Source organism: Pleurodeles waltl, chromosome 1_1, assembly GCF_031143425.1.
Source record: "Pleurodeles waltl isolate 20211129_DDA chromosome 1_1, aPleWal1.hap1.20221129, whole genome shotgun sequence".
In the NCBI taxonomy this organism is placed as follows: domain Eukaryota; kingdom Metazoa; phylum Chordata; class Amphibia; order Caudata; family Salamandridae; genus Pleurodeles; species Pleurodeles waltl.
Genome location: NC_090436.1, coordinates 952,820,893 through 952,844,488, shown reverse-complemented (window position 1 = coordinate 952,844,488; position 23,596 = coordinate 952,820,893). Strand labels below are relative to the sequence as shown.

At 45.2% G+C, this 23,596-nt stretch overlaps 1 protein-coding gene across 2 annotated transcripts in view; it reads right to left on the bottom strand.

Annotated features, from left to right (window-relative positions):
* Positions 1–23,596, bottom strand: part of UBE2D3 (ubiquitin conjugating enzyme E2 D3) — a 160,166-nt gene that overhangs the window by 27,230 nt on the left and 109,340 nt on the right. For both annotated transcript variants that reach the window (XM_069230204.1, XM_069230205.1), the window contains one exon: positions 16,571–16,664. In XM_069230204.1, the coding sequence (XP_069086305.1) occupies positions 16,571–16,664 (94 nt within the window). The remainder of the gene's footprint in view (positions 1–16,570; positions 16,665–23,596) is intronic.

Sequence of the window (23,596 nt, the reverse complement as noted above, 5' to 3'; positions counted from 1 at the left end):
GGCAGAAGTTGGCTTCTGAAGGTGAGTGGTAATGGGATGGTTTTACACATTATAGCAGTTAGGTTGTACTGATGGTGGTCTGGATATCTTTACTGTATAAGCCATATAGACTGCATTATGTACCTATTATGTACACCAACATACCTGTCTATATAATCGACATGGAAATTCATCAAAATGCGAACAAAGTTTGTGTTTTGGGGTGGGGTGGGGGGGGGGAAGCCTATTAGGTCACAGAACCAAGCTTGCTTCGCCCATTGTGGGACGACGAGTATCAATGTGATTTAAGACTGGTTGCATTTGCAGATTACTTTGTGTGGTGCAGAGGGATCGGTGAGAAGCATAAGCAAATATCCCTGACCAGTTTGACAGAGCCTTCCCCAGGGTTTGGCAGTGTGAGTATCTGGGTACCTAGAATTGGCATTTTTCATTTTCTGATACTGTATTTCTGGTATTCCCCACTGTTTGAATGTCTGAGTACCGTTTGTGAGTTTCCACTCAAGAGGAGAATGCTTGCCTGCTAAGGTTGTTAACCTCAATATGGTCTTTCCCCGGAAGGAGAAATGCTGTAATGTTTGTTTCTGTATGGCCTATTTCCAGATTTCCTGAGCTAGTTTTGATAGTACAAAAGGATTGTATCCTCCCAGTTTATTGAGATCGACAATAGAACAATAATATCCTGTTTGAACTAGTAATGATTAACCCCACATAGGTTTCCGAAAGGCTTTTAAGGCTAGGAACAGTTTGTTGTCCCAGTACATTGATACGTTGTACTGCTTCCTATTCCTTCCAAATTCCTGACAGTCTCTCCATATGAGCCCCCCAACTCATATGTGAGGTGTCTGTGGTACTGGTTACTGTGGGAGTTGGTGTATAAATGTGTCCTTGTGTTCTGTTCCACCACACCATCTCCTCTTGTACCTTGTGTGAGAACCACTAGATTTCCCAATTGCCTGTGGCTTGTGACCATTGGCTTTGTACCCACGCCTGGATTGGTTTCATACGTAACCTTATATACAGTATGAGGTGAATGCAGGAGGCCACCTTCCCCAGTATTCCCCCCACCAATCCTCTATGTGAGAGATCAACCCTTCTGGTAAGGGAGAGTTTCCTGAAGTGTTGTCACTATACTCTTTTTGCAAGGATAACTTGCTTCTGTTGAGTTGTTTCTTGCTCCCAAGAGGATCTTTTCTTGTTCTGGTTTTGGAGATGCCAGGCACTCTGTAAACAATTTTGGTGCAGATTTTATTCTGAGGGCCAGCGCTCTGCATTGACAGTGTGTTCTGTCCACCATAAAACAAATCTCTTTTGTGTCTGATTAATTGGGATGTGAAGATAAGTATCCTTTAAATCTACTGTTGCCATATAGTCCCCTTCTTGCAGCTGAGGTATAACATCTTGCAGAGCTGTCAATTTGAATTTTTCAGTCTTTATATGAACTGGTTTACAAAGCGACGGTCTAAGATAGGACGAAGGTACATCCTGCTTTGGTATTAGGAAATAGGCCAAGTGGCTTCCCTGGTTGATCTCATTCCTGTGTACTTTTCCTATTGCCTTCTTTTGTAGCAAAACTTCTTGCAGTAGATAGGCTTTTTACTTTTTTTGTTGGACCACATTCTTTGGTTCCCTTGCTGGTGGTTTAGTTCTATGCAGTATACAAATCGTATTTTTAATTTCCATTTGTCTAAGGTCACTTTCAGCCACTCTTACAGGAAGGAATAGTTTACCTGTAACTCCAGTTCTCTCGTAGGGATATTTCCATGATAGTCCTAAGTGTTAAAAACCGCCCGCAGGGACCCCAGAGCACTTTTTCCAATATAACATAAGTGTTCATGCTCGCCTTACTTCAGGAAGGCTTGCAAAGTCACTTAAGAATATCCATATGCAGCCTAGAGGAAAGGCTACAGTGTCCAAAATTCTTCATCCAGTTTTCTTTGAAAAGGACAAAGTTAAGGCACATGCATTCAAATGCATGAATGATTTGAAAATTTAGCAGAAAAAAGTCCTTCACAAACCTTTTTATATTGCAAAACAATGGAGTGCAGGGCAGTGTAGCCCATAGGCTGCCATTATCAATGAAGAAAAAGGAGGCCGACTTAAGAACAGCCCTCCAGTATCCCATCATGACTAGAAAGAGGCAGTTACATCAGTTTTTTGTAGGCAGTCCTAGCTGAGAGTAATAAGCCTGAGAGATTATTTTGTCTACTCCACCTGGGGTGAGGGTGGATTGCTTATGACTATCATGGAAATACCCCTACGAGAGAACTAGAGTTACAGGTAAGAAACTATTCCTTCTCTCGTATGGGGTTTCCATGTAAAGTCCTAAGCGCTAAATCGAATAGCAAGAACAATAATGAAATACACCGTCAAGCAAAGAGGTTCCTGAGAGAAGCCTGTCCTACTTGAGCATTTGTCCTAGCGTCAGAGTCAAGACAGTAATGTTTAGTGAACGTGTGAATGGACCGCCAAGTCGCAGGTCTACAGATGTCTGGAAAGGGAACATTCCTCATTAAGGAAGTTGTTGCAGACTTGCCTCTGGTAGAATGTGCTCTTGGTCTGCCAGCAAGGGATTTATTAGTAGTGTAGGAAGTTGGCTCTGTGTGCACTATTTCAAAGTAAGGAATAGTATGCACAGAGTCCAAGGGTTCCCCTTAGAGGTAAGCTAGTGGCAAAAAGAGATAATACTAATGCTCTATTTTTGTGGTAGTGAGGTCGAGCAGTAGGCTTATCAAAGGAGTAGTGTTAAGGATTTGTTGTACATACACACAGGCAATAAATGAGGAACACACTCAGACAATTCCAGGCCAATAGGTTTTTGTATAGAAAAATCTCTTTTCTTAGTTTATTTTAAGAACCACAGGTTCAAATTCTACATGTAATACTTTGCATGAAAGGTATTGCAGGTAAGTACTTTAGGAACTTTGAATAATCACAATAGCATATATACTTTTCAAATAAAACACATATAGCTATTTTAAAACTAGACACTTAGTGCAATTTTCACAGTTCCTAGGTGAGGTAAGTAATTGTTAGTTCTTGCAGGTAAGTAAACCACCTACGGGGTTCAGGTTTGGGTCCAAGGTAGCCGACCGTTGGGGGTTCAGAGCAACCCCAAAGTTACCACACCAGCAGCTCAGGGCCGGTCAGGTGCAGAGTTCAAAGTGGACCCCAAAACATAGGCTTCAATGGAGAAGGGGGTGCCCCGGTTCCAGTCTGCCAGCAGGTAAGTACCCGTGTCTTCGGAGGGCAGACCAGGGGGGTTTTGTAGGGCACCGGTGGTGGCGGGGGGGGCGCACAAGTTAGCACAAGAAGTACACCCTCAGCAGCACGGGGCAGCCGGGTGCAGTGTGCAAACACACGTCGGGTTTTCAATTGGAATCAATGGGAGACCAAGGGGTCTCTTCAGCGATGCAGGCAGGCAAGGGGGGGGGGGCTCCTCGGGGTAGCCACCACCTGGGCAAGGGAGAGGGCCTCCTGGGGGTCACTCCTGCACTGGAGTTCCGATCCTTCAGGTCCTGGGGGCTGCGGGTGCAGGGTCTTTTCCAGGCATCGGGATCTGGGAGTCAGGCAGTCGTGGTCAGGGGGAGCCTCGGGATTCCCTCTGCAGGCGTCGATATGGGGGCTCAGGGGGGGCAACTTTGGTTACTCACAGTCTCGGAGTCGCTGGGGAGTCCTCCCTGAAGTGTTGTTTCTCCACAAGTCGAGCCGAGGGCGTCGGGTGCAGAGTTACAAGTCTCACGCTTCCGGCAGGAAACGCAGTTGTCTTGAAGTTGCTTCTTTGGAAACAAAGTTGCAGTCTTGGGTGAACAGAGCCGCTGTCCTCAGGAGTTTCTTGGTCCTTCTAGAGCAGGGCAGTCCTCTGAGGATTCAGAGGTCGCTGGTCCTGGGGAAAGCGTCGCTGGAGCAGTGTCTTTTAGAAGTGGGGAGACAGGCCGGTAGAGCTGGGGCCAAAGCAGTTGGTGTCTCCGTCTTCTCTGCAGGGTTTTTCAGCTTAGCAGTCCTCTTCTTCTTAGGTTGCAGGAATCTGTCTTGCTGTGTTCTGGGAGCCCCTAAATACTCAATTTAGGGGTGTGTTTAGGTCTGTGGGGGTTAGTAGCCAATGGCTACTAGCCCTGAGGGTGGCTACACCCTCTTTGTGCCTCCTCCCTGAGGGGAGGGGGGTACATCCCTAATCCTATTGGGGGAATTCTCCATCTGCAAGATGGAGGATTTCTAAAAGTCAGTCACCTCAGCTCAGGACACCTTAGGGGCTGTCCTGACTCTCCAGTGACTCCTCCTTGTTTTTCTCATTATCTCTCCTGGACTTGCCGCCAAAAGTGGGGGCTGTGTCCAGGGGGCGGGCATCTCCACTAGCTGGAGTGCCCTGGGGCATTGTAACACGAAGCCTGAGCCTTTGAGGCTCACTGCTAGGTGTTACAGTCCCTGCAAGGGGGAGGTGTTCAGCACCTCCACCCAGAGCAGGCTTTTGTTTCTGTCCTCAGAGAGCACAAAGGCCCTCACAACATGGGGTCAGAAACTCGTCTCTCAGCAGCAGGCTGGCACAGACCAGTCAGTCCTGCACTGAACAATTGGGTAAAATACAGGGTGCATCTCTAAGATGCACTCTGTGTGCATTTTTTAATAAATCCAACACTGGCATCAGTGTGGGTGTATTATTCTGAGAAGTTTGATACTAAACTTCCCAGTATTCAGTGTAGCCATTATGGAGCTGTGGAGTTCGTTTTTGACAGACTCCCAGACCATATACTCTTATGGCTACCCTGTACTTACAGCGTCTAAGGTTTTGCTTAGACACTGTAGGGGCATAGTGCTCATGCACCTATGCCCTCACCTGTGGTATAGTGCACCCTGCCTTAGGGCTGTGAGGCCTGCTAGAGGGGTGACTTACCTATGCCACAGGCAGTGTGAGGTTGGCACGGCACCCTGAGGGGAGTGCCATGTTGACTTAGTCATTTTCTCCCCACCAGCACACACAAGCTGGCAAGCAGTGTGTCTGTACTGAGTGAGGGGTCCCTAGGGTGGCATAAGACAGGCTGCAACCCTTAGAGACCTTCCCTGGCATCAGGGCCCTTGGTACCAGGGGTACCAGTTACAAGGGACTTACCTGGGTGCCAGGGTTGTGCCAATTGTGGAGACAACGGTACATTTTAGGTGAAAGAACACTGGTGCTGGGGGCCTGGTTAGCAGGGTCCCAGCACACTTCTCAGTCAAGTCAGCATCAGTCTCAGGCAAAAAGTGGGGGGTAACTGCAACAGGGAGCCATTTCTTTACAAGTAGCAAAATAGAATACAGGAGACAATCCATCTAGAGTGAGTGATTGGAGGTGGCCAGACTGGTTCAAACTGGACCATAATTAACAAACCATTGTGGAGATTTTCGAAGAGAGCTGGTCTTATCTAAGTAGAATTTTAAAACCCTCTTTATGTCTAGAAAGTGGAGAGACCGGTCTGCTGGAGTAGATGGGGTTTGAAAAAGTTGGCAAGGAAATTGACTGGTTGACATTAAAGTCAGAGATAACCTTAGGCAGGAATTTAGGATGTGTTTGCATCACTACCTTGGTGGAGTGGAATACCATGTAAGGCTCGTGAGCACAGAGAGCCTCAATCTAGCTAACCCTTCGTGTTTGCCACAAGGAAAGCAGTTTTCCAACTTAGGTTTTAGAGAGATGCTTTGTGTATGGGCTCAAGTGGATTTTGCATGAGGCGAGAAAGGACCACATTAAGCTCCCATGGTGGAGAAGGGCACCTAACTGGAGGAAAAACCTTCTTTAATCCTTCTAAGAAATCTTTGACTGGTATCCTAAAGAAAGAGGTTTGCAAAGGACCTTTTCTGTAAGCAGTCAGACCTGCCAGATGGACCCTAATTGAAGAGAGCTGCAGACCAGACTTAGCCAGGTATAACAAGTATGGAAGAATGACATCTTCCTGGCAAGATGTAGGGTCTATCATTTTGGAGGAACACAAGATGCAGAATCTCTTCCATTTGTAAGAGTATGCTGTACAGGTGGATGTCAGTTTCGCCTCTTTTAGGATTTCCACACAATCCTGTGGAAGATTTAGGTGTCCATACTGTACTAACTCAGGAGCCATGCTGCCAAACTCAAAGAGGAGAGATTGGGTGTCTCATCTGCCCTCCGAATTTCATTAGGTCTGGCCCGCATGGCAGCCTGAGATGTGATCGGAGCGACCGGTGAAGGAGGTCCGGGAACCAACCCTGCCTTGGCCACTCTGGTGCAATGAGGATCATTCTGGCTGAAGTCAGTGAAAGTTTGAGAAGGACTGCTGGGATCAGTGGAATTGGTGTAAAGGCATACAGAATTTATTGGACCAGCCTATCCACAGAGCATTCCCCAACGATTCTAGATGGTAAAACCTAGTGTTGACATAACAGGATTTTCTGTTTTCCTCTGTGGCGAAGAGGTCAATAGAAGGTGTGCCCCACAAACAGATGGTATCTTGAACAACATCTTCGTTGAGCACCCACTTGTGGTTCTCTCCGAGAACTCTGCTGAGGGCATCTCCTTGTACATTCTGAGCACCTGGAAGGTGAGTTGATACTATGTTCAACCTCCTCAATATGAGCCAATGCCACATTGTCTGAGACTCTTGAGACAAGACTCTGGATATGGTTCCCCCCAGCTTGTTCAGGGGGTTGGAATGTCTATCTGGACAAGCAGGGTGTCTGTGGTAAAGGACGGGAGAAATGCCTTGAGAGTTCGGCGCATCGCACGGAGCTCGAGGAGACTGATATGGTAGGACGTCTCCTTGGAAGACCAGAGGCCTTGTGTTTGTAGATAACCCACATGGGCTCCTCATTGGAGGAGAGAGGCATCTGTCACGATAGTCTGTGCTGGAGGCTGTGGACAGAAAGGCATCCCTTATAGGAGATTGGTTGGAGAACACCACCAAGCGAGGGATCTGTTTGCATGGGTGGACGGAAAAATTCAGTCTTCCCAATTTCCAGACAGTTGATTCCATTGGTCCTCCAGGCACTCCTGAAGAGGTCACATGTGGAGGTGAGCGCTGGGAGTCAGAATGGTGCAGGAGGCCATAGAAACTAGAAGTGCGGAGACTGTGCACACTGTTGGGTGATGCATAGTTTGGAGTGCATGACACTTCTGGAGAATGGATAAGCGTTGTTCCTCCGAAGGACACACTTTTGCCTGTAGTGTGTACATAGTAGCTCCTAAGTAGTGCAGTTTCTGGACAGGAACGGTTGTTGACTTGAGATAGTTGACATGAAGCCCTAGCTGATAAAGGAGATTACATTTTCATTCGAAGGGCAGTTGGGCTTCTGCACGCGTGGCTGCCTTGATTAGCCAGTCGTCCGGAAATGGGTAGATTAAGATTCGGTGTCTTCAAAGATGTGCTGCCACCACAGCCATGCATTTGGAGAAAGTTCTGGGTGCAGACTTGAGACCAAATGGAAGGACGGTGTATTGGAAGAGATCTTGTCCCGCAACAAATGTCAGAAACTTCAGATGCTTTTTTACAATGGGGATTTGAAAGTAGGCATCTCTGCTCTCCCTTGAAGGCGAATCTTCTCCCAGTCACGCAGGGTACGTCTGGAAAATGACTTGCAGATATTACATGAGGCAGGAATGCGTGAAGACGGCAGGCCGATGAGACATCCTGAGAGTCTGTTTTGGCCTCTTTTTTCAGCCACATCATGGGCATTTGTCAAATAGAGAAGGCATTTTTACTGGGGAAAAATGCCTTAATTCCAGTCAGAAAGAGACAAATCAAGAAAGAAAGTCAAATGACATTGTGTGTAACAGTTGTCACTGAGATTTTCACCAAATGTTTTAAGAAAAAACCTAAAAAAGGTTGAGCTCAATGCTCCAGGGTCCTGTCAGCAGGAGCCGGAAAAAACTGAGGTAACTGCCTCTCTCTAGGCATGATGGGATACTGGAGGACTGGCTGTTCTTAAACTCAGTCCTTTTTCTTCATTGATAATGGCAGCCTTAGGGCTACACTGCCCTGCACTCCATTGTTTTGCGATATAAAAATGTTTGTGAAGGATTTTTTCTGATAAATTTTCAAATCATTCATGCATTTGAATGCATGTGCCTTAACTTTGTCCAGTTTAAAGCAAACTGGATAAAGAATTTTGGACACTGTAGCCTTTACTCTAGAATGCATATTGACATTCTTAAGTGACTTTGCGGGCCTTCCTGAAGTAAGGCGAACATGAACACTTAAGATGTTATATTGGAAAAAGTGCTCCACGGTATCCGCAGGCAGGCGGAACTATTCAGTGGTTATGACTATAAATGGATATCCCTATGAGAGAAGTTTTTTATTCTTCCTCCTACAGGTGTGGGTGAGAGGGGTTGATTGTGTGATGAGTCACTTGCTGGAGGGAGGTCGCTCTTTGTGGCAGTGCTCGACCTCTTCCACGTTCCTGAAAGGGCTTGCGTAGTGGTGTTTAGTACTGTGCTGTTGTCCTGGCGTTTGTGTTCGACATGTGCCCTGAAACACTTGCTGCGAGGATGTACTTGAAAAACATTCCTCTGCCTGCATGTCTTCTCACAGATGTTATGACCCTCTCTTGTGTGTTCCCTGAAATGCATGGATCTCATGGACTCTGCAGTATCATTATCCTTCGTGAATTGCTGAAGGGTCACATCCATCATACTTCCAAAAGAGCTGTTACTCATTGAAAGGCATACTTATTACATTTGTCTGTACCTCTGAGGTCAAAACCGGACACCCTTAGCCAGGTAGGACATCTTGGGGTGTCCCCACTGATATTTGTCTACTAGCTGTGTCTGCTACATCCAATGCAGACTTTAAGAAAACAATTTAAACGTTACCCCACTATTCTGTCAGATGCTGCCCTCTTGCAATATTGTTCCAGCAGGGCTTCATTAGATCTGCCATCTTACCGCAGTGTTGGTATACTTATCTGCTGAGCAGAGCATTTGAGTTGGCTATTTTCCATTGACTTGCTACGCCTCTTTAAAATTTACTCCCAAAACACATCCATCTTTTTGCTTTCCTTATCCAGAGGTGATACGGATGTTGTTGGTATATCAGCCCTCTTTCTGGCTGTGGCAGCAATGATATATATATATATATATATATATATACATACATACACATATATATACACACATACACACACATGCTGTGCACATCCCGCAATGATTAAGTCTGCTGGCACCATTCCTTATATATATATATACATATATACACACATACACATGCTGTGCACATCCCGCCATCTGGTGTTGGGCTCGGAGTGTTACAAGTTGTTTTTCTTCGAAGAAGTCTTTGAATCACGAGATCGAGGGACTCCTCCCATTTCGGCTCCATTGCGCATGGGTGTCGACTCCATCTTAGATTGTTTTTTTTCCCGCCATCGGGTTCGGACATGTTCCTTTTCGCTCTGTGTTTATGGTCGGAAAGTTAGTTAGAATCTCGGAAAAATCGTCAGTATTGTTTGCGTTCGGTATCGGGTTAGTTACAACAGATCGACACCGACTTTTGAAGAGCTCCGGTGGCCCTTCGGGGTTTTTTCGATCCCCCGTCGGGGCCTGGTCGGCCCAGCCACGTGTCTCTTCAAGGCTCATGGAACGGACCCCATTCCACTTCTGCCCAAAATGCCATAACAAGTATCCATATACAGATCAGCATCTGGTCTGTAACTTGTGTTTGTCGCCGGAACACAAGGAAGATACTTGTGAAGCCTGTCAAGCGTTTCGGTCCAGGAAGACACTAAGAGACCGAAGGGCAAGAAGACTGGAAATGGCGTCGGCGCAGACAGGACAAGGGCGTTTCGAGGAGGAGGAAGAAACCTTCTCCATCCAGGAATCGGACTTGGATGAGATCGATCCTGAGGAAACGCCGAAAACCGTGAGTAAGACGTCGAAACATAAAACTCACGAAAAGAGCACAAAAGCCCAGGGGACGCCACCGCCACCAGGCCATGGCTTAACCCGGAAAATAGGTGAACGAACATCGGCACCGAAAAAGGGCACGCTGGTGTTGAAGTCATCCGACTCCGGTCGAGATACCGCCACACAGCAATCTCGGGCCCGAGATAGCGGCTCCGAGCAAGTTCGGTATCGAGACAGCGGCACCGAAATGAGTCGGCACCGAGACACAACGACGCCGAAAACAAAAAAGGTTTCGTCGGAACCGAAAAAGGTAGCCGAAAAGGTTTTGATACCGAAACATCCGGCTTCGGAACCGAAATCAAGTTCCTACACAGAGGAACAAGGACTTTCCTCACAAATGAAAATATATAGATTTGGACAGGAATTAGAGGCAATGGAGCCAGACTACACCAAAGACGGCTCCACATCCAAAAAGATACGGGAAAGATCAGCACTCTCCCTCCTATTAGGATGAAACGCAAACTTGCCTTCCAGGAGAAAGACAAGCAGCCACAGGCAAAGGTGGCTAAACAAGTAACCCCGCCACCATCTCCACAACGCTCTCCGCAACCATCACCGGTAGCCACTCCACCTATGATGCAATCACCGACCCACACAGGGATGAGTCAAGATGACCCTGACGCATGGGACCTTTATGATGCACCAGTGTCAGATAATAGTCCTGACTGTTATCCAGCTAGACCGTCGCCACCAGTAGATAGTACAGCCTACGCACAAGTGGTGTCGAGGGCAGCGGCATTTCATAATGTCAGCCTACATGCAGAGCCCATTGAAGACGACTTTCTATTTAATACACTGTCGTCCACACACAGCCAGTACTAGAGTCTTCCCATGCTACCCGGGATGCTAAAACACTCCAAACAAGTGTTTGAGGAGCCTGTAAAAGGAAGGGCCATTACTCCAAGAGTGGAGAAAAAATATAAACCGACACAAACAGACCCAGTGTACATCACACAACAGCTAACACCGGACTCAGTTGTAGTAGGGGCAGCTCGCAAAAGAGCAAACTCAGATACTTCAGGAGATGCACCACCTCCAGATAAGGAAAGTCGCAAATTCGACGCAGCAGGCAAAAGGGTGGCGGCACAGGCAGCAAACCAGTGGCGTATTGCAAATTCACAGGCTTTGTTGGCCAGATACGATAGGGCTCATTGGGACGAAATGCAACATTTTATAGAACATTTGCCCAAGGAGTTCCAGAAAAGAGCACAGCAAGTAGTAGAAGAAGGACAGAGTATCTCCAACAATCAGATACGGTCAGCTATGGATGCTGCAGAGACAGCGGCTAGAACTGTCAACACAGCAGTAACAATCAGGAGACATGCATGGCTGCGTACATCAGGATTTAAACCAGAAATACAGCAAGCTGTGCTGAATATGCCATTTAACGGACAGCAGTTGTTTGGGCCGGAGGTGGACACTGCTATCGAAAAACTTAAGAAAGACACTGACTCGGCCAAAGCCATGGGCGCACTCTACTCCCCGCAGAGCAGAGGCACATTTCGAAAAACACAGTTTCGAGGGGGGTTTCGAGGGCAAAGCACAGAACCCACGACCTCACAAACAAGGCCCACTTAGAGCCAATATCTGCGTGGAAGTTTCCGGGGACAATATAGAGGGGGACAGTTCCAAAAAAATAGAGGAAAGTTCCACAGTCCCAAAACTCCTCAAAATAAGCAGTGACTTACAAGTCACACATCCCCAACACAACACCTGTGGGGGGAGACTAAGCAATTTTTACAAACATTGGGAGGAAATAACAGATACTTGGGTACTGGCAATTATCCAGCATGGTTATTGCATAGAATTTCTCAAATTCCCTCCAAACGTCCCACCGAAAACACACAATATGTCAAAACAACATATAGATCTTCTAGGACTAGAAGTTCAGTCGTTGCTACAGAAAGAGGCAATAGAATTAGTACCAAACCAACAGAAAGGAACAGCAGTTTACTCTCTGTACTTTCTCATACCCAAAAAAGACAAAAGTCTGAGACCTATATTAGATCTCCGAACATTAAATACCTACATCAAATCAGATCACTTTCACATGGTGACATTACAGGACGTAATCCCACTGCTCAAACAACAAGACTACATGACAACACTAGACCTAAAGGATGCATATTTCCATATACCGATACATCCTTCCCACAGAAAGTACTTAAGGTTTGTATTCCAAGGGGTACACTACCAATTCAAGGTGTTGCCATTCGGAATAACAACTGCGCCAAGAGTTTTTACAAAATGCCTAGCAGTCGAAGCTGCACATATCAGGAGGCAGCAAATACATGTGTTCCCGTACCTAGACGATTGGTTAATCAAAACAAACACGCTAGAACGGTGTTCACAACACACAAAGTATGTCATAGAAACCCTCCACAAACTAGGTTTCTCAATCAACTACACAAAGTCACACCTTCTGCCGTGTCAAACACAGCAATACTTAGGGGCGACAATCAACACAGCAAAAGGGATTGCCACGCCCACAAAGGGTTCAGGCATTTCACCATTTAATACAGACCATGTATCCAAAACAAAAAATACAAGTCAAGACGGTGATGAAACTCCTAGGCATGATGTCCTCATGCATAGCCATTGTCCCAAACGCAAGGTTACACATACGGCCCTTACAGCAGTGCCTAGCATCACAATGGTCACAGGCACAGGGTCAACTTCTAGACCTGGTGTTGGTAGACCGCCAAACATACATCTCGCTTTAATGGTGGAACAGTATAAATTTAAACCAAGGGCGGCCTTTCCAAGACCCAGTGCCACAATATGTAATAACCACAGATGCCTCCATGATAGGGTGGGGAGCACACCTCAATCAACACAGCATCCAAGGACAATGGAACACTCAGCAAAAACAGTTTCACATAAATCACTTAGAACTATTGGCAGTATTTCTAGCGCTAAAAGCTTTTCAACCCATAATAAGCCACAAACACATTCTTGTCAAAACAGACAACATGACAACGATGTATTACCTAAACAAACGGGGAGGGACACACTCAACACAGTTGTGCCTCCTGGCACAAAGAATATGGCATTGGGCGATTCACAACCACATTCGCCTAATAGCACAATTTATTCCAGGAATTCAGAATCAGTTAGCAGACAATCTCTCTCGGGATCACCAACAGATCCACGAATGGGAGATTCACCCCCAAATACTGAACATTTACTTCCAGAGTTGGGGAACACCACAAATAGATCTATTTGCAACAAAGGAAAACGCAAAATGCCAAAACTTCGCATCCAGGTACCCACAAGATCAGTCTCAGGGCAATGCGTTATGGATGAGTTGGTCAGGGATATTTGCTTACGCTTTTCCCCCTCTCCCACTCCTTCCATATCTAGTAAACAAGTTGAGTCAAAACAGACTCAAACTCATACTAATAGCGCCAACATGGGCAAGACAACCCTGGTACACAATACTACTAGACCTCTCAGTAGTGCCTCATGTCAAACTACCAAACAGACCAGATCTGTTAACGCAACAAACAGCAGATCAGACACCCAAAACCAGCATCGCTGAATCTAGCAATTTGGCTCCTGAAGTCCTAGAGTTTGGACACTTAGACCTCACACCGGAATGTATGGAGGTCATAAAACAAGCTAGGAAACCTACCACTAGACATTGCTATGCAAATAAGTGGAAAAGATTTGTTTATTACTGCCATAATAATCAAATTCAACCCTTACACGCATCTGCCAAAGACATTGTAAAATACTTACTGCATTTGCAAAAGTTAAAGCTAGCTTTTTCTTCCATTAAAATACATCTTACCGCAATTTCAGCTTACCTTCAAATTACGCACTCAACGTCACTATTTAGGATACCAGTCATAAAAGCGTTTATGGAGGGCCTAAAGAGAATTATACCACCAAGAACACCACCAGTTCCTTCATGGAACCTCAACATTGTCTTAACACGACTCATGGGTCCACCTTTTGAGCCCATGCACTCTTGTGAAATACAATACTTAACATGGAAAGTTGCATTTTTAATTGCCATTACATCTCTAAGAAGAGTAAGTGAGATTCAAGCTTTTACCATACAGGAACCATTTATTCAAATACACAAGCATAAAGTAGTTCTACGGACAAATCCTAAATTTCTACCAAAAGTCATATCACCGTTCCACTTGAATCAAACAGTAGAATTACCAGTGTTCTTTCCACAGCCAGATTCTGTAGCTGAAAGAGCACTACATACATTAGACATCAAAAGAGCGTTAATGTACTACATTGACAGAACAAAACTTATTCGAAAAACAAAACAATTATTTATTGCTTTTCAAAAACCTCATACAGGAAATCCAATTTCTAAACAAGGCATTGCTAGATGGATAGTTAAGTGCATTCAAATCTGTTATCTTAAAGCAAAAAGAGAACTGCCTATTACACCAAAGGCACACTCAACCAGAAAAGAAAGGTGCTACCATGGCCTTTCTAGGAAATATTCCAATGACCGAAATATGTAAAGCAGCTACATGGTCTACGCCTCATACATTTACCAAACACTACTGTGTAGATGTGTTAACGGCACAACAAGCCACAGTAGGTCAAGCAGTACTATGAACATTGTTTCAAACAACTTCAACTCCTACAGGCTGAGCCACCGCTTTTGGGGAGAGAACTGCTTACTAGTCTATACACAGCATGTGTATCTGTAGCTACACATGCCATCGAACGGAAAATGTCACTTACCCAGTGTACATACTAGACCAACATTTCACATTTTTAAATCTCGCCTGAGGCAATGCTAGCATTGTCTCTTGAAAGATATTTTGTTGGCTTAAGATGGCTTAGATCTCACCCATTGCCTACCACTGGTTGACTCAACTGTCACTCATTTGGCTTGCTTCTCTTTGGTCACTGAGTGTACTTAAACTTCCTCTTCTTGTGTTTGGTCCTCCCCTAGACATTGGTTCAAGCAGGTGTGTCCTTTCACTACTTATGTTTTCATAGCTACTTTTTTTGTTGAAGCACTATAGGAGTATGAATTTGTAGGCTCTCTCTCTCTCATGACTTTCTCTCTCCTGACCTTCCGGTGTCGTTCTTACCAAGGTGATTTTGCCACCGCCTACTGTATAAAGAAAGAAAAGAAAAGCTATTAAGCAGCCAGTGCTGAATCTGCCTTATCACCAAACAGAAGAGAGCAGTTAAGGGTTATGTCCATCAGACTAGCCTTGAAGTCGCCCCAAAAATCTTGCACAAGCCTTCTCTGGGTCAATCAGCAAAACCTTGGTAAGTGAGCCCCACAAGGAGTGGGTCTAATGCCCTAGAAGGCAAGAGGCATTCAAGGACTGAAATGCAAGATTAGTATATGACAAAACTTCTTCCCAAATTAATCGATTTGTATTCAAGATCAGGATTGCAAATTTAGCTTAATGGCAGGGGCCTGCAGGCATGGTCGGTGTGGCACTGTGTTGGGCTTCAGTACCGAACCTAGTGCAGACCTAGGAGCGGATCCAGAGTTCCCAACTGGCACGTTGGGAGGGTTCTGCAGGCTAGGTCCAGACAGGAGGCCTCTCAGCTCCTTGGGGCCCATACTCAACCCAGAGGGAGCCATAATATGCTACAAATGTGTAACACTTCATGCAAAAAGTCATGGATTTATTGATGAGTGGCCCAGGGAAACTTGGGTAGACAGGGTAGGATCAGGAACTAGCTTCGCAAAACAACTTCAGGAACAGCGGAGGATTACAATGGCTCTCAGGAGAGGACACAGTCAAACTTTTACTTCGATTTACCCAAAGACTTGGACCTTTTATTGGAATGGCTCTGGAAGTGTGACGGGTATCTACTCGGTGGCTTAAAAAGATCAGGAGGTGACAGAGCTTTGGCTTGCACTCTTGAATAGCCCTCAAATGCATTACAACCCAGTCGCTGCAGGTCTTAGGAGTTGTGGTCCAATCCCACACTACAGGCACAGACATTTTGTTTGTCACATTCCTACAAGGCTTAAAACCTGTAGACTGACAGATATAGCTGTAGCACACTGCAACAATTGTGAAAATGTTTTGGAAATAACTACGAACAGTGTCAAAGAGACTTGGTGTAGCTCTGGATCCATATCTGCTGGAGTTGAAAGAAAGCAACAAGTGTTGTGTGCATGGGTGTCACTATATGGACCTGGACATGTCACTTCTGGTGCAGAACCGCATTGACATTGAGCAGCTGGCACACATGGGTACTTTTCACAGTCCTACATTCCCTACTCTGAGCATGGGATGAATATCTGCAGGACCTTTGTGCAAGAGGTGAGATTAGTGGCGGGGTTGGAGATACTGAGGTAGAGTAGGGAGACATGGGAAAGCAAAGTGGTGGTGGGTGGGGGGCAGAGTATTAGGCAGGGGTGTGTACTATAGAGAACGGTTTGCAGATTTTCTGAGGGAAGTAATGTTGCTTCCATGGAAACTGATCAAAGATATTCATAATCAAATGAAGGATTTTGGCCATGGGGTAGATAGGGAGGAGGAGGAGTTAGGTTTGGGGGAGGTGTTAAAGGAAACTGGCCATTTGTCTATGAAAACAAAATGTGTCATGCTATTTAAAAATGGTCAATATGGTGTACTATTTTCTGTTGGGGAAACAAATGTTCCTGTGCTTGGAAACCCATCAAACTACTACATATTTTATAATAGGTGCCATACTTACTTTGCTCTATCGGTTTTGTAGATTCGTGCAATCTCAGGCACTAGGGGGTCATCTGGGTTTGGGTCGCACAACAGTGAACATATGGATAAAAGAACTGCAATTTAAAAAAAAAAAAAAACATACACTTAGCCAGTAAGTTCATGACACTTATCCTACATTTGAGTAAAACACATCAGCAACAAAATGGACTGTTGCTTGAAACATGCATTGGCAAAGCCTAGAGACCTATCACTAGTCTATTTTCAGTTCTAAGTTGTAGAATGTCCACCAGCCATGTTGGAATGGTAAAATGAAACAGCCAAAACAACTGCTGGTGCCTCACACTGCATGTGACAAGAAATGTATGCACACAGCCAACACCCTGGAATGGTTTTTATTCATTCCAAGATGCCCAACGTCAGTGTGCATTAGTTGTCATGCATACGCAAACAGGCCATTCCAAAATGGATGAGGCATAAAAACGTGATGAGAATTGATCTGAACCCCTTAAACAAAGATCGAATTAATAATTACATGGTAAAACCTAAAAATAATTTTAATTGAACTCAAATTTGTATATGGTGCACTAAAAAATAAAAATAAAAAATAAAAATAAAAAAATGTGCAGAGAGTCCAGAGGATCCCTAAATGGTTTGCAGAGGCATAAGTAAATAGGAGTAAAGCTCTATTTTGTGGTAGTGCAGGCAAGCACTTAGGCTTAGCAGGGGGTAGTGAAGCATTTATTGTACTCACAGAAGCAATAAATGACATGCACTCAAAGAATAATCCAAAGACCATTAAAAAAATATAAAAAAATAAAAAAATAACACTTTAAACCCAAGAACTTCGTTAGAAGGTAAGTACAATTTCAAGCATACATTTTTTAGTTTCAAAAACCTGTAGTGCAATTTCAGAGTTCATCAATGTTAACCTATTGGGGGGAGTGGGGGGGGACAGTCCTTAAAGAAGCACTTACTGATGACTAGCGGGACTAATCTTGTAGACTTAAGGTAAGTACTGAGCAAGGATCAGGACCACACCAACAGGTCACTTCAGGCAGCCGGGTGCAGAGGTGCAGTACTTGTCAGATGCCCAATATATTTTGAAGTGGATCGGTTTATGGATTTAGGTTGCAGGCTCTGGCCTGGGGGGAGGAGGGGTGAAGGGGGTGCAGTCGGGGGCAACCTAGCCACAGGTAGGTCACAGATGGGTTGTGCTCTGGATATAGGTGCACCATTGGTACTCGCCAGGGCCCAGGGGCGACCGATGCAGGGGTGTCCTTTGCTGTTGGGTTTCCTTGCCCTACAACACTCGCTGTTGGGGGTGTTCTAGGGGGTGAGGCTGCAGGCTTCCTCATGGAGTTCAGCTAGGGTGAAACCACAGTGGATTCAAGCTCAGGGGAGCCTGGGAACACAGTTGCTACCAGGGGTCCACTTCAATGCGGGCTGGCAGCAAAGGGTGCAGTGGTTGCTTTAGGCGTTGGGTTCTCTCACTGAAGTAGCTGCAGGATAGGGGGCCTGCACGCAGAGGCAGCAGGAGACATCTGAGTCCATGAGGAGTGAAACCACCACAATAGACTGAACAGCTTGGGGACCTTGTTGGCACCTTAAGTCCACTCCCACTTGGATAAGTGGGGACGGATGCAGTGGTGACTTCAGGTCTTTGCGTTTCCGGGGATGGTTAAAAAGCAGGTCCACTGCTCATGGGAGATGAGTCTATCTTAAAGGCAGGCACTCCGCCCGGGTTTCTGGAGGTTGAGTTGCAGAACAAGGTGTCTTTTTGGTGTAGAATCCGTCCCGTGGGAAGTGGGCATAACCCTAACCCTAGTGGCCCAACACCTTCCAAGCAAAGATGGTGGACTTTAAAATGTGGTATCCATTTCAGCTGGTCCACTTTAGGGGTGGGATTGGCATGAAGTGGGCACACCTAATCTGCATAATTATCCTGTTTGTCCTGCCGCCGAACGTGGGGTCAGGACGAAGGGGGTGGTGATACCTGTCATCTCTGCCAGCTGGAGACCCCTTAGCACATTAAAAAGGCGGCTAGGACTTTGAAGCTTCCTGCCCTGGAATGTCCATCCTACCCGAGTGAGGTGCCAAAACCCCTGTCCAGTGCATGCTTTTGTCTCTGGCCCTCAACAGTGCTGGGTCTCACCTTGGAGGGTCAGAAATGTAACTGGTCAGGACCAGTCAGTAAACACACTAGTAGCTGGTAGGTTTTCAGGGGGCACCTCTAAGGTGCCCTTTGGGTGCATTTACTAATAAAACCCTCACTGGAATCAGCAAGGGTTTATTAATTTGCGATGTTTGATACCAAACATCTCTGAATTCAGAGAAGCCATCACGTAGCTGAGAAACTCAGTGACCAGTATCCAGCACATTTATTTAAAATAGTTTCCTTGTTCACTTACTAGGTCTAAGAATTGAAAGCCATAGCGGGGCATATTTGCTAATGTATATATGCCCTCACATGAGTCCTGATGCACCTTGCCTTAGGGGTGACTTGCATCTGACACATGCAGGGCCCTGTGGGACCTGACACACAGGACTGTGTGACAGGCGGTGTTTTAAGTTTTCCCTGCACCATCACACGCAGTCTGCAATGGTAGCACTGTTTGGGGAGGAGTCCCTCTGGGTGGCAAAACTGGTGCTGCAGGCCTCAGAGACCTTTCTTAGTACCCTAGGCATCAGGAGCACCAGGGACTTACACAGGGGGTTAAAGAGTGTGCCAATTGTGGAAAACAACTCTTCAGGAGCAGGGACACAGGTCACTTTGTCAAAATCACATCAGATACCAGGCAAAAACTGGGGGCTAACCATGCCAAAAAGGTCTACTTGGTCTATCTTTATTAGGAATGTTTTGGCACTCCGAACGTTTTACACAATGATTTGCTGTACATGTAATCCCCTGATCACAAGGTAATTGATATAAAAAAAACTGTTTGAGTTAAGGTACCCTGAACAGTCATGTGACTGAGATGTCCTTCCGCTCCTCATGAGGAGCATTCCCCACGGTAATGGTCACCTGCATCCAAGAGTTCAGAAATTTCTGGCCCACCATTATTTTTTTTAGTTCCACCACAGGACAGTACGCTGGGCTCAACCTGATGCTCCCACAGACTGATCACTTGTGACACTGCAGCAAGTACATGTGTAGTTTTGCACATGGCACTACTGGTATAAATGAAACCACCATCCTCTTTGTAAGAGGACGTAGTGTCAGAGAAAATGGTGGCAGCCACTGGAATGCAATCCTCCTCTTGGTTTTGGAAAGGCTTCCCAATGAATTGTGCAGCCTCTAGAAAAGGCTGGATCTCATGCGACACAAGGTGTGACTGTCATGGACTGTGAACCGAAACTTGTGTAAGAGGGACACTGCTGCCTCGGTCAGTGCAAGGCTTTGGTCTCAGCTGCTGCCTGCCCAGATAATGGAAGACATGACTAAGGTTTTGGCGCTAATGTGCATCTATCACCACTAAGCATTTGGTAAATATCCTTATGGCTGTTGTGACAACAAAGGATAGATTTTTGAATCTGCAGCATTGCCCTCATCACAAACTATGGCAATGGGGAGATAAGAGCCACTTAGGCAGGTCACCAAGTGATTCCCCTGTGCAGACAGCAGAATGATGTCCTGCAAGGTCTCCCAGAGGATATAGAGCTTCAAAGAGCTCAGATCAGAGAGTTGAATACTTTTTGGGGGTGAAGTGGAGGGCGTAGACTCCTTAGGAAAGAGCAGATTTGATACATCATCTTGCCTTCTGCTTCCAAGCAGCAGAGCCGGGTTTTTGGGTCTGCAGAGTGCCAATGGTCTTAGCAGTTTTAGTCTTTGATGGCAAGCATCTTTTTAGCCTTCCGATTGACAGTATGCTTGAAGAAAATAAACCAGATCCTAATGAGATTCTGGTGAACCTCTGGTCTAAACCCAAATCTGATTCAGGCAACAGGGTGCTTTTGGTAAACTCGCTGGAGGTAGTGTCAGTGGAGTCTAGGGGACACTGAATATTGGTGACAGTGTATTTTATCCTCCTTGACATATTCCAGTCTCCTCTAACAATAAGACCAGGGGAAGAGCTTCAACTTCCTCCCAGTAATAACAGTCTAATTTATAGAGCAGTACAACTGAGGTTGTGAGCCTCCACTGACTGGCAACACACTATCCACTCCCTTCCTAGCTGCATACATTATCTTATTCTACCGGTTTAAAGAGGAGGGCCAGCGATTACCTTAAGTGAAGTTTTTTAGCAGTAGTTATCACCAGTCAGATGGGACATGGTCCTGGAGGTACACTGGGTTGCCTTAGGCTGCCTTCTACTTCGATCCTTGGAATGACAATCTTCCCCATGACCAGGTCCTTGAATTTGTCCAGCTTTTTCGCATGTGCAAGCACAGACTTCTCAGTTTTAGAAAGGATTTAGGCTAAGAAGTTGTCTTCCTCATTCACAAGGAGCCGAACCTTTTCAGTTTGTGCTGCCCTCTGGATAGTTGCATTATATGCAGGGGTGTCATCTTGACTGGGCAGGGGCTCACAGGGTAAAGCAGGTCAGCGTCTCCATAGGGGGTGTGGGTCGTAAGTCATCACAAGGATCATTCCGGACGTTTGATATCACCTGGTTGTGCTGATCATAGAGGCTACCTCGGCCCAAGTGAGTGGCTTGAAGGAACATACAGCTGTGGTGATTGAGGCAATGACAGCATACAAAGTGAGATGGTGGTCTTGTCCAAGACCCTTTTGGGAGTCATATAGAGTGTAGCTCCTCCCATACTTGCATCTCAAAAGTGAGTTTCCTCTTTCCTATCTGAGGTGTATTGGACTCCTTTTGCAGGATTGGTCAAGTGAATATCTTCCTAGTAAAGGGATGAATCAAGGTCTTGTGTTACATGAAAGAGGGCAATTCAGGTAAACAAGATGATTTTCAAAACCCATGTGTGTGTGGGGGGGGGGGGGGGGGGGGGGGGGAAGGAAAGAGCGAGAGAGATATGTATATAGAGAGAGCGATAGATATGTATATGGAGAGAGATAGATATGTATATAGAGTGAGAGATAGATATGTATATAAAGAGAGAGAGATATATATAGAGAGAGTGTGTGTATTATATATATATATATATATATATATATATATATATATACACAGACAAATGTATACACAGCTATAAAAAAATATCACTTACCCAGTGTACATCTGTTTGTGGCATGTAGTGATGCAGATTCACATGCAGTGCATATCTCGCCATCTAGTGTTGGGCTCAGAGTGTTACAAGTTGTTTTAGAAGAAGTTTTTTTTAGAGTCATGGCATCAAGTGACTCCTCTCAGTGATCGTGCGCATTGGCATAGACTCCTTTGTTAGATTGCTTTCCCGTAGAAGGGTAAAGTAAGGAGTGAAATATTGTGTATGTACAACTATAGATATATAAAAAGTAAATAAGATGTCCATGCAAATATCGTGGCATTAGTCGCTGCAGATTCACATGCTGTGCACATCCCGCCATCTGGTGTTGGGCTCGGAGTGTTATAAGTTGTTTTTCCTCGATGAAGTCTTTGAGTCACGAGACCGAGGGACTCCTCCCATTTTGGCTCCATTGCGCATGGGCGTCGACTCCATCTTAGATTGTTTTCCCCCGCAGAGGGTGAGGTAGGAGTTGTGTATGCTAGTTATAGTGCCCAGGCAATGGAGTAATGTACATAATGTAGTTTAAGTAATATATTTACAAATATACAGATGTTCAAAATCAACTTCTAAACGGCTACAGGCTCCCGGGGAGGCGGGTGGGCGCATGTGAATCTGCAGCGACTAATGCCACGAACAGATGTACACTGGGTACGTGACATTTTCCATTCAATGGCATGTGTAGCTGCAGATACACATGCTGTGCATAGACTAGTAAGCAGTTATCTCCCCAAAAGCGGTGGTTCAGCCTGTATGAGTTGAAGTTGTTTGAAACAATGTTCGTAGTACTGCTTGGCCTACTGTGGCTTGTTGTGCTGTTAGCACATCTACACAATAGTGTTTGGTAAATGTATGAGGCGTAGACCATGTAGCTGCCTTACATATTTCGGTCATTGGAATATTTCCTAGAAAGGCCATGGTAGCACCTTTCTTTCTAGTTGAGTGTGCCTTTGGTGTAATAGGCAGTTCTCTTTTTGCTTTAAGATAACAGGTTTGAATGCACTTAAATATCCATCTAGCAATGCCTTGTTTAGAAATTGGATTGCCTGTATGAGGTTTTTGGAAAGCAATAAATTGTTTTGTTTTTCGAATAAGTTTTGTTCTGTCAATGTAGTACATTAACGCTCTTTTGATGTCTAATGTATGTAGTGCTCTTTCAGCTACAGAGTCTGGCTGTGGGAAGAACACTGGTAATTTTACTGTTTGATTTAAGTGGAACGGTGATATGACTTTTGGTAAAAATTTAGCATTTGTCCGTAGAACTACTTTATGCTTGTGTATTTGAATACATGGTTCTTGTATGGTAAATGCTTGAATCTCACTTACCCTTCTTAAAGATGTGATGGCAATTAAAAATGCAACTTTCCATGTTAAGTATTGCATTTCACAAGAGTGCATGGGCTCAAAAGGTGGACCCATGAGTCGTGTTAAGACAATGTTGAGGTTCCATGAAGGAACTGGTGGTGTTCTTGGTGGTATAATTCTCTTTAGACCTTCCATAAATGCTTTTATGACTGGTATCCTAAATAGAGAAGTTGAGTGCGTAATTTTCAGGTAAGCTGAAATTGCTGCAAGATGTATCTTAATGGAAGAAAAAGCTAGCTTTGACTTTTGCAAATGTAGTAAGTATCCTACGATGTCTTTGGCAGATGCGTGTAAGGGTTGAATTTGATTATTATGGCAGTAATAAACAAATCTTTTCCACTTATTTGCATAGCAATGTCTAGTGGCAGGTTTCCTAGCTTGTTTTATGACCTCCATACATTCATGTGTAAGGTCTAAGTGTCCGAACTCTAGGACTTCAGGAGCCAGATTGCTAGATTCAGCGATGCTGGATTTGGGTGTCTGATCTGTTTGTGTTGCGTTAACAGATCTG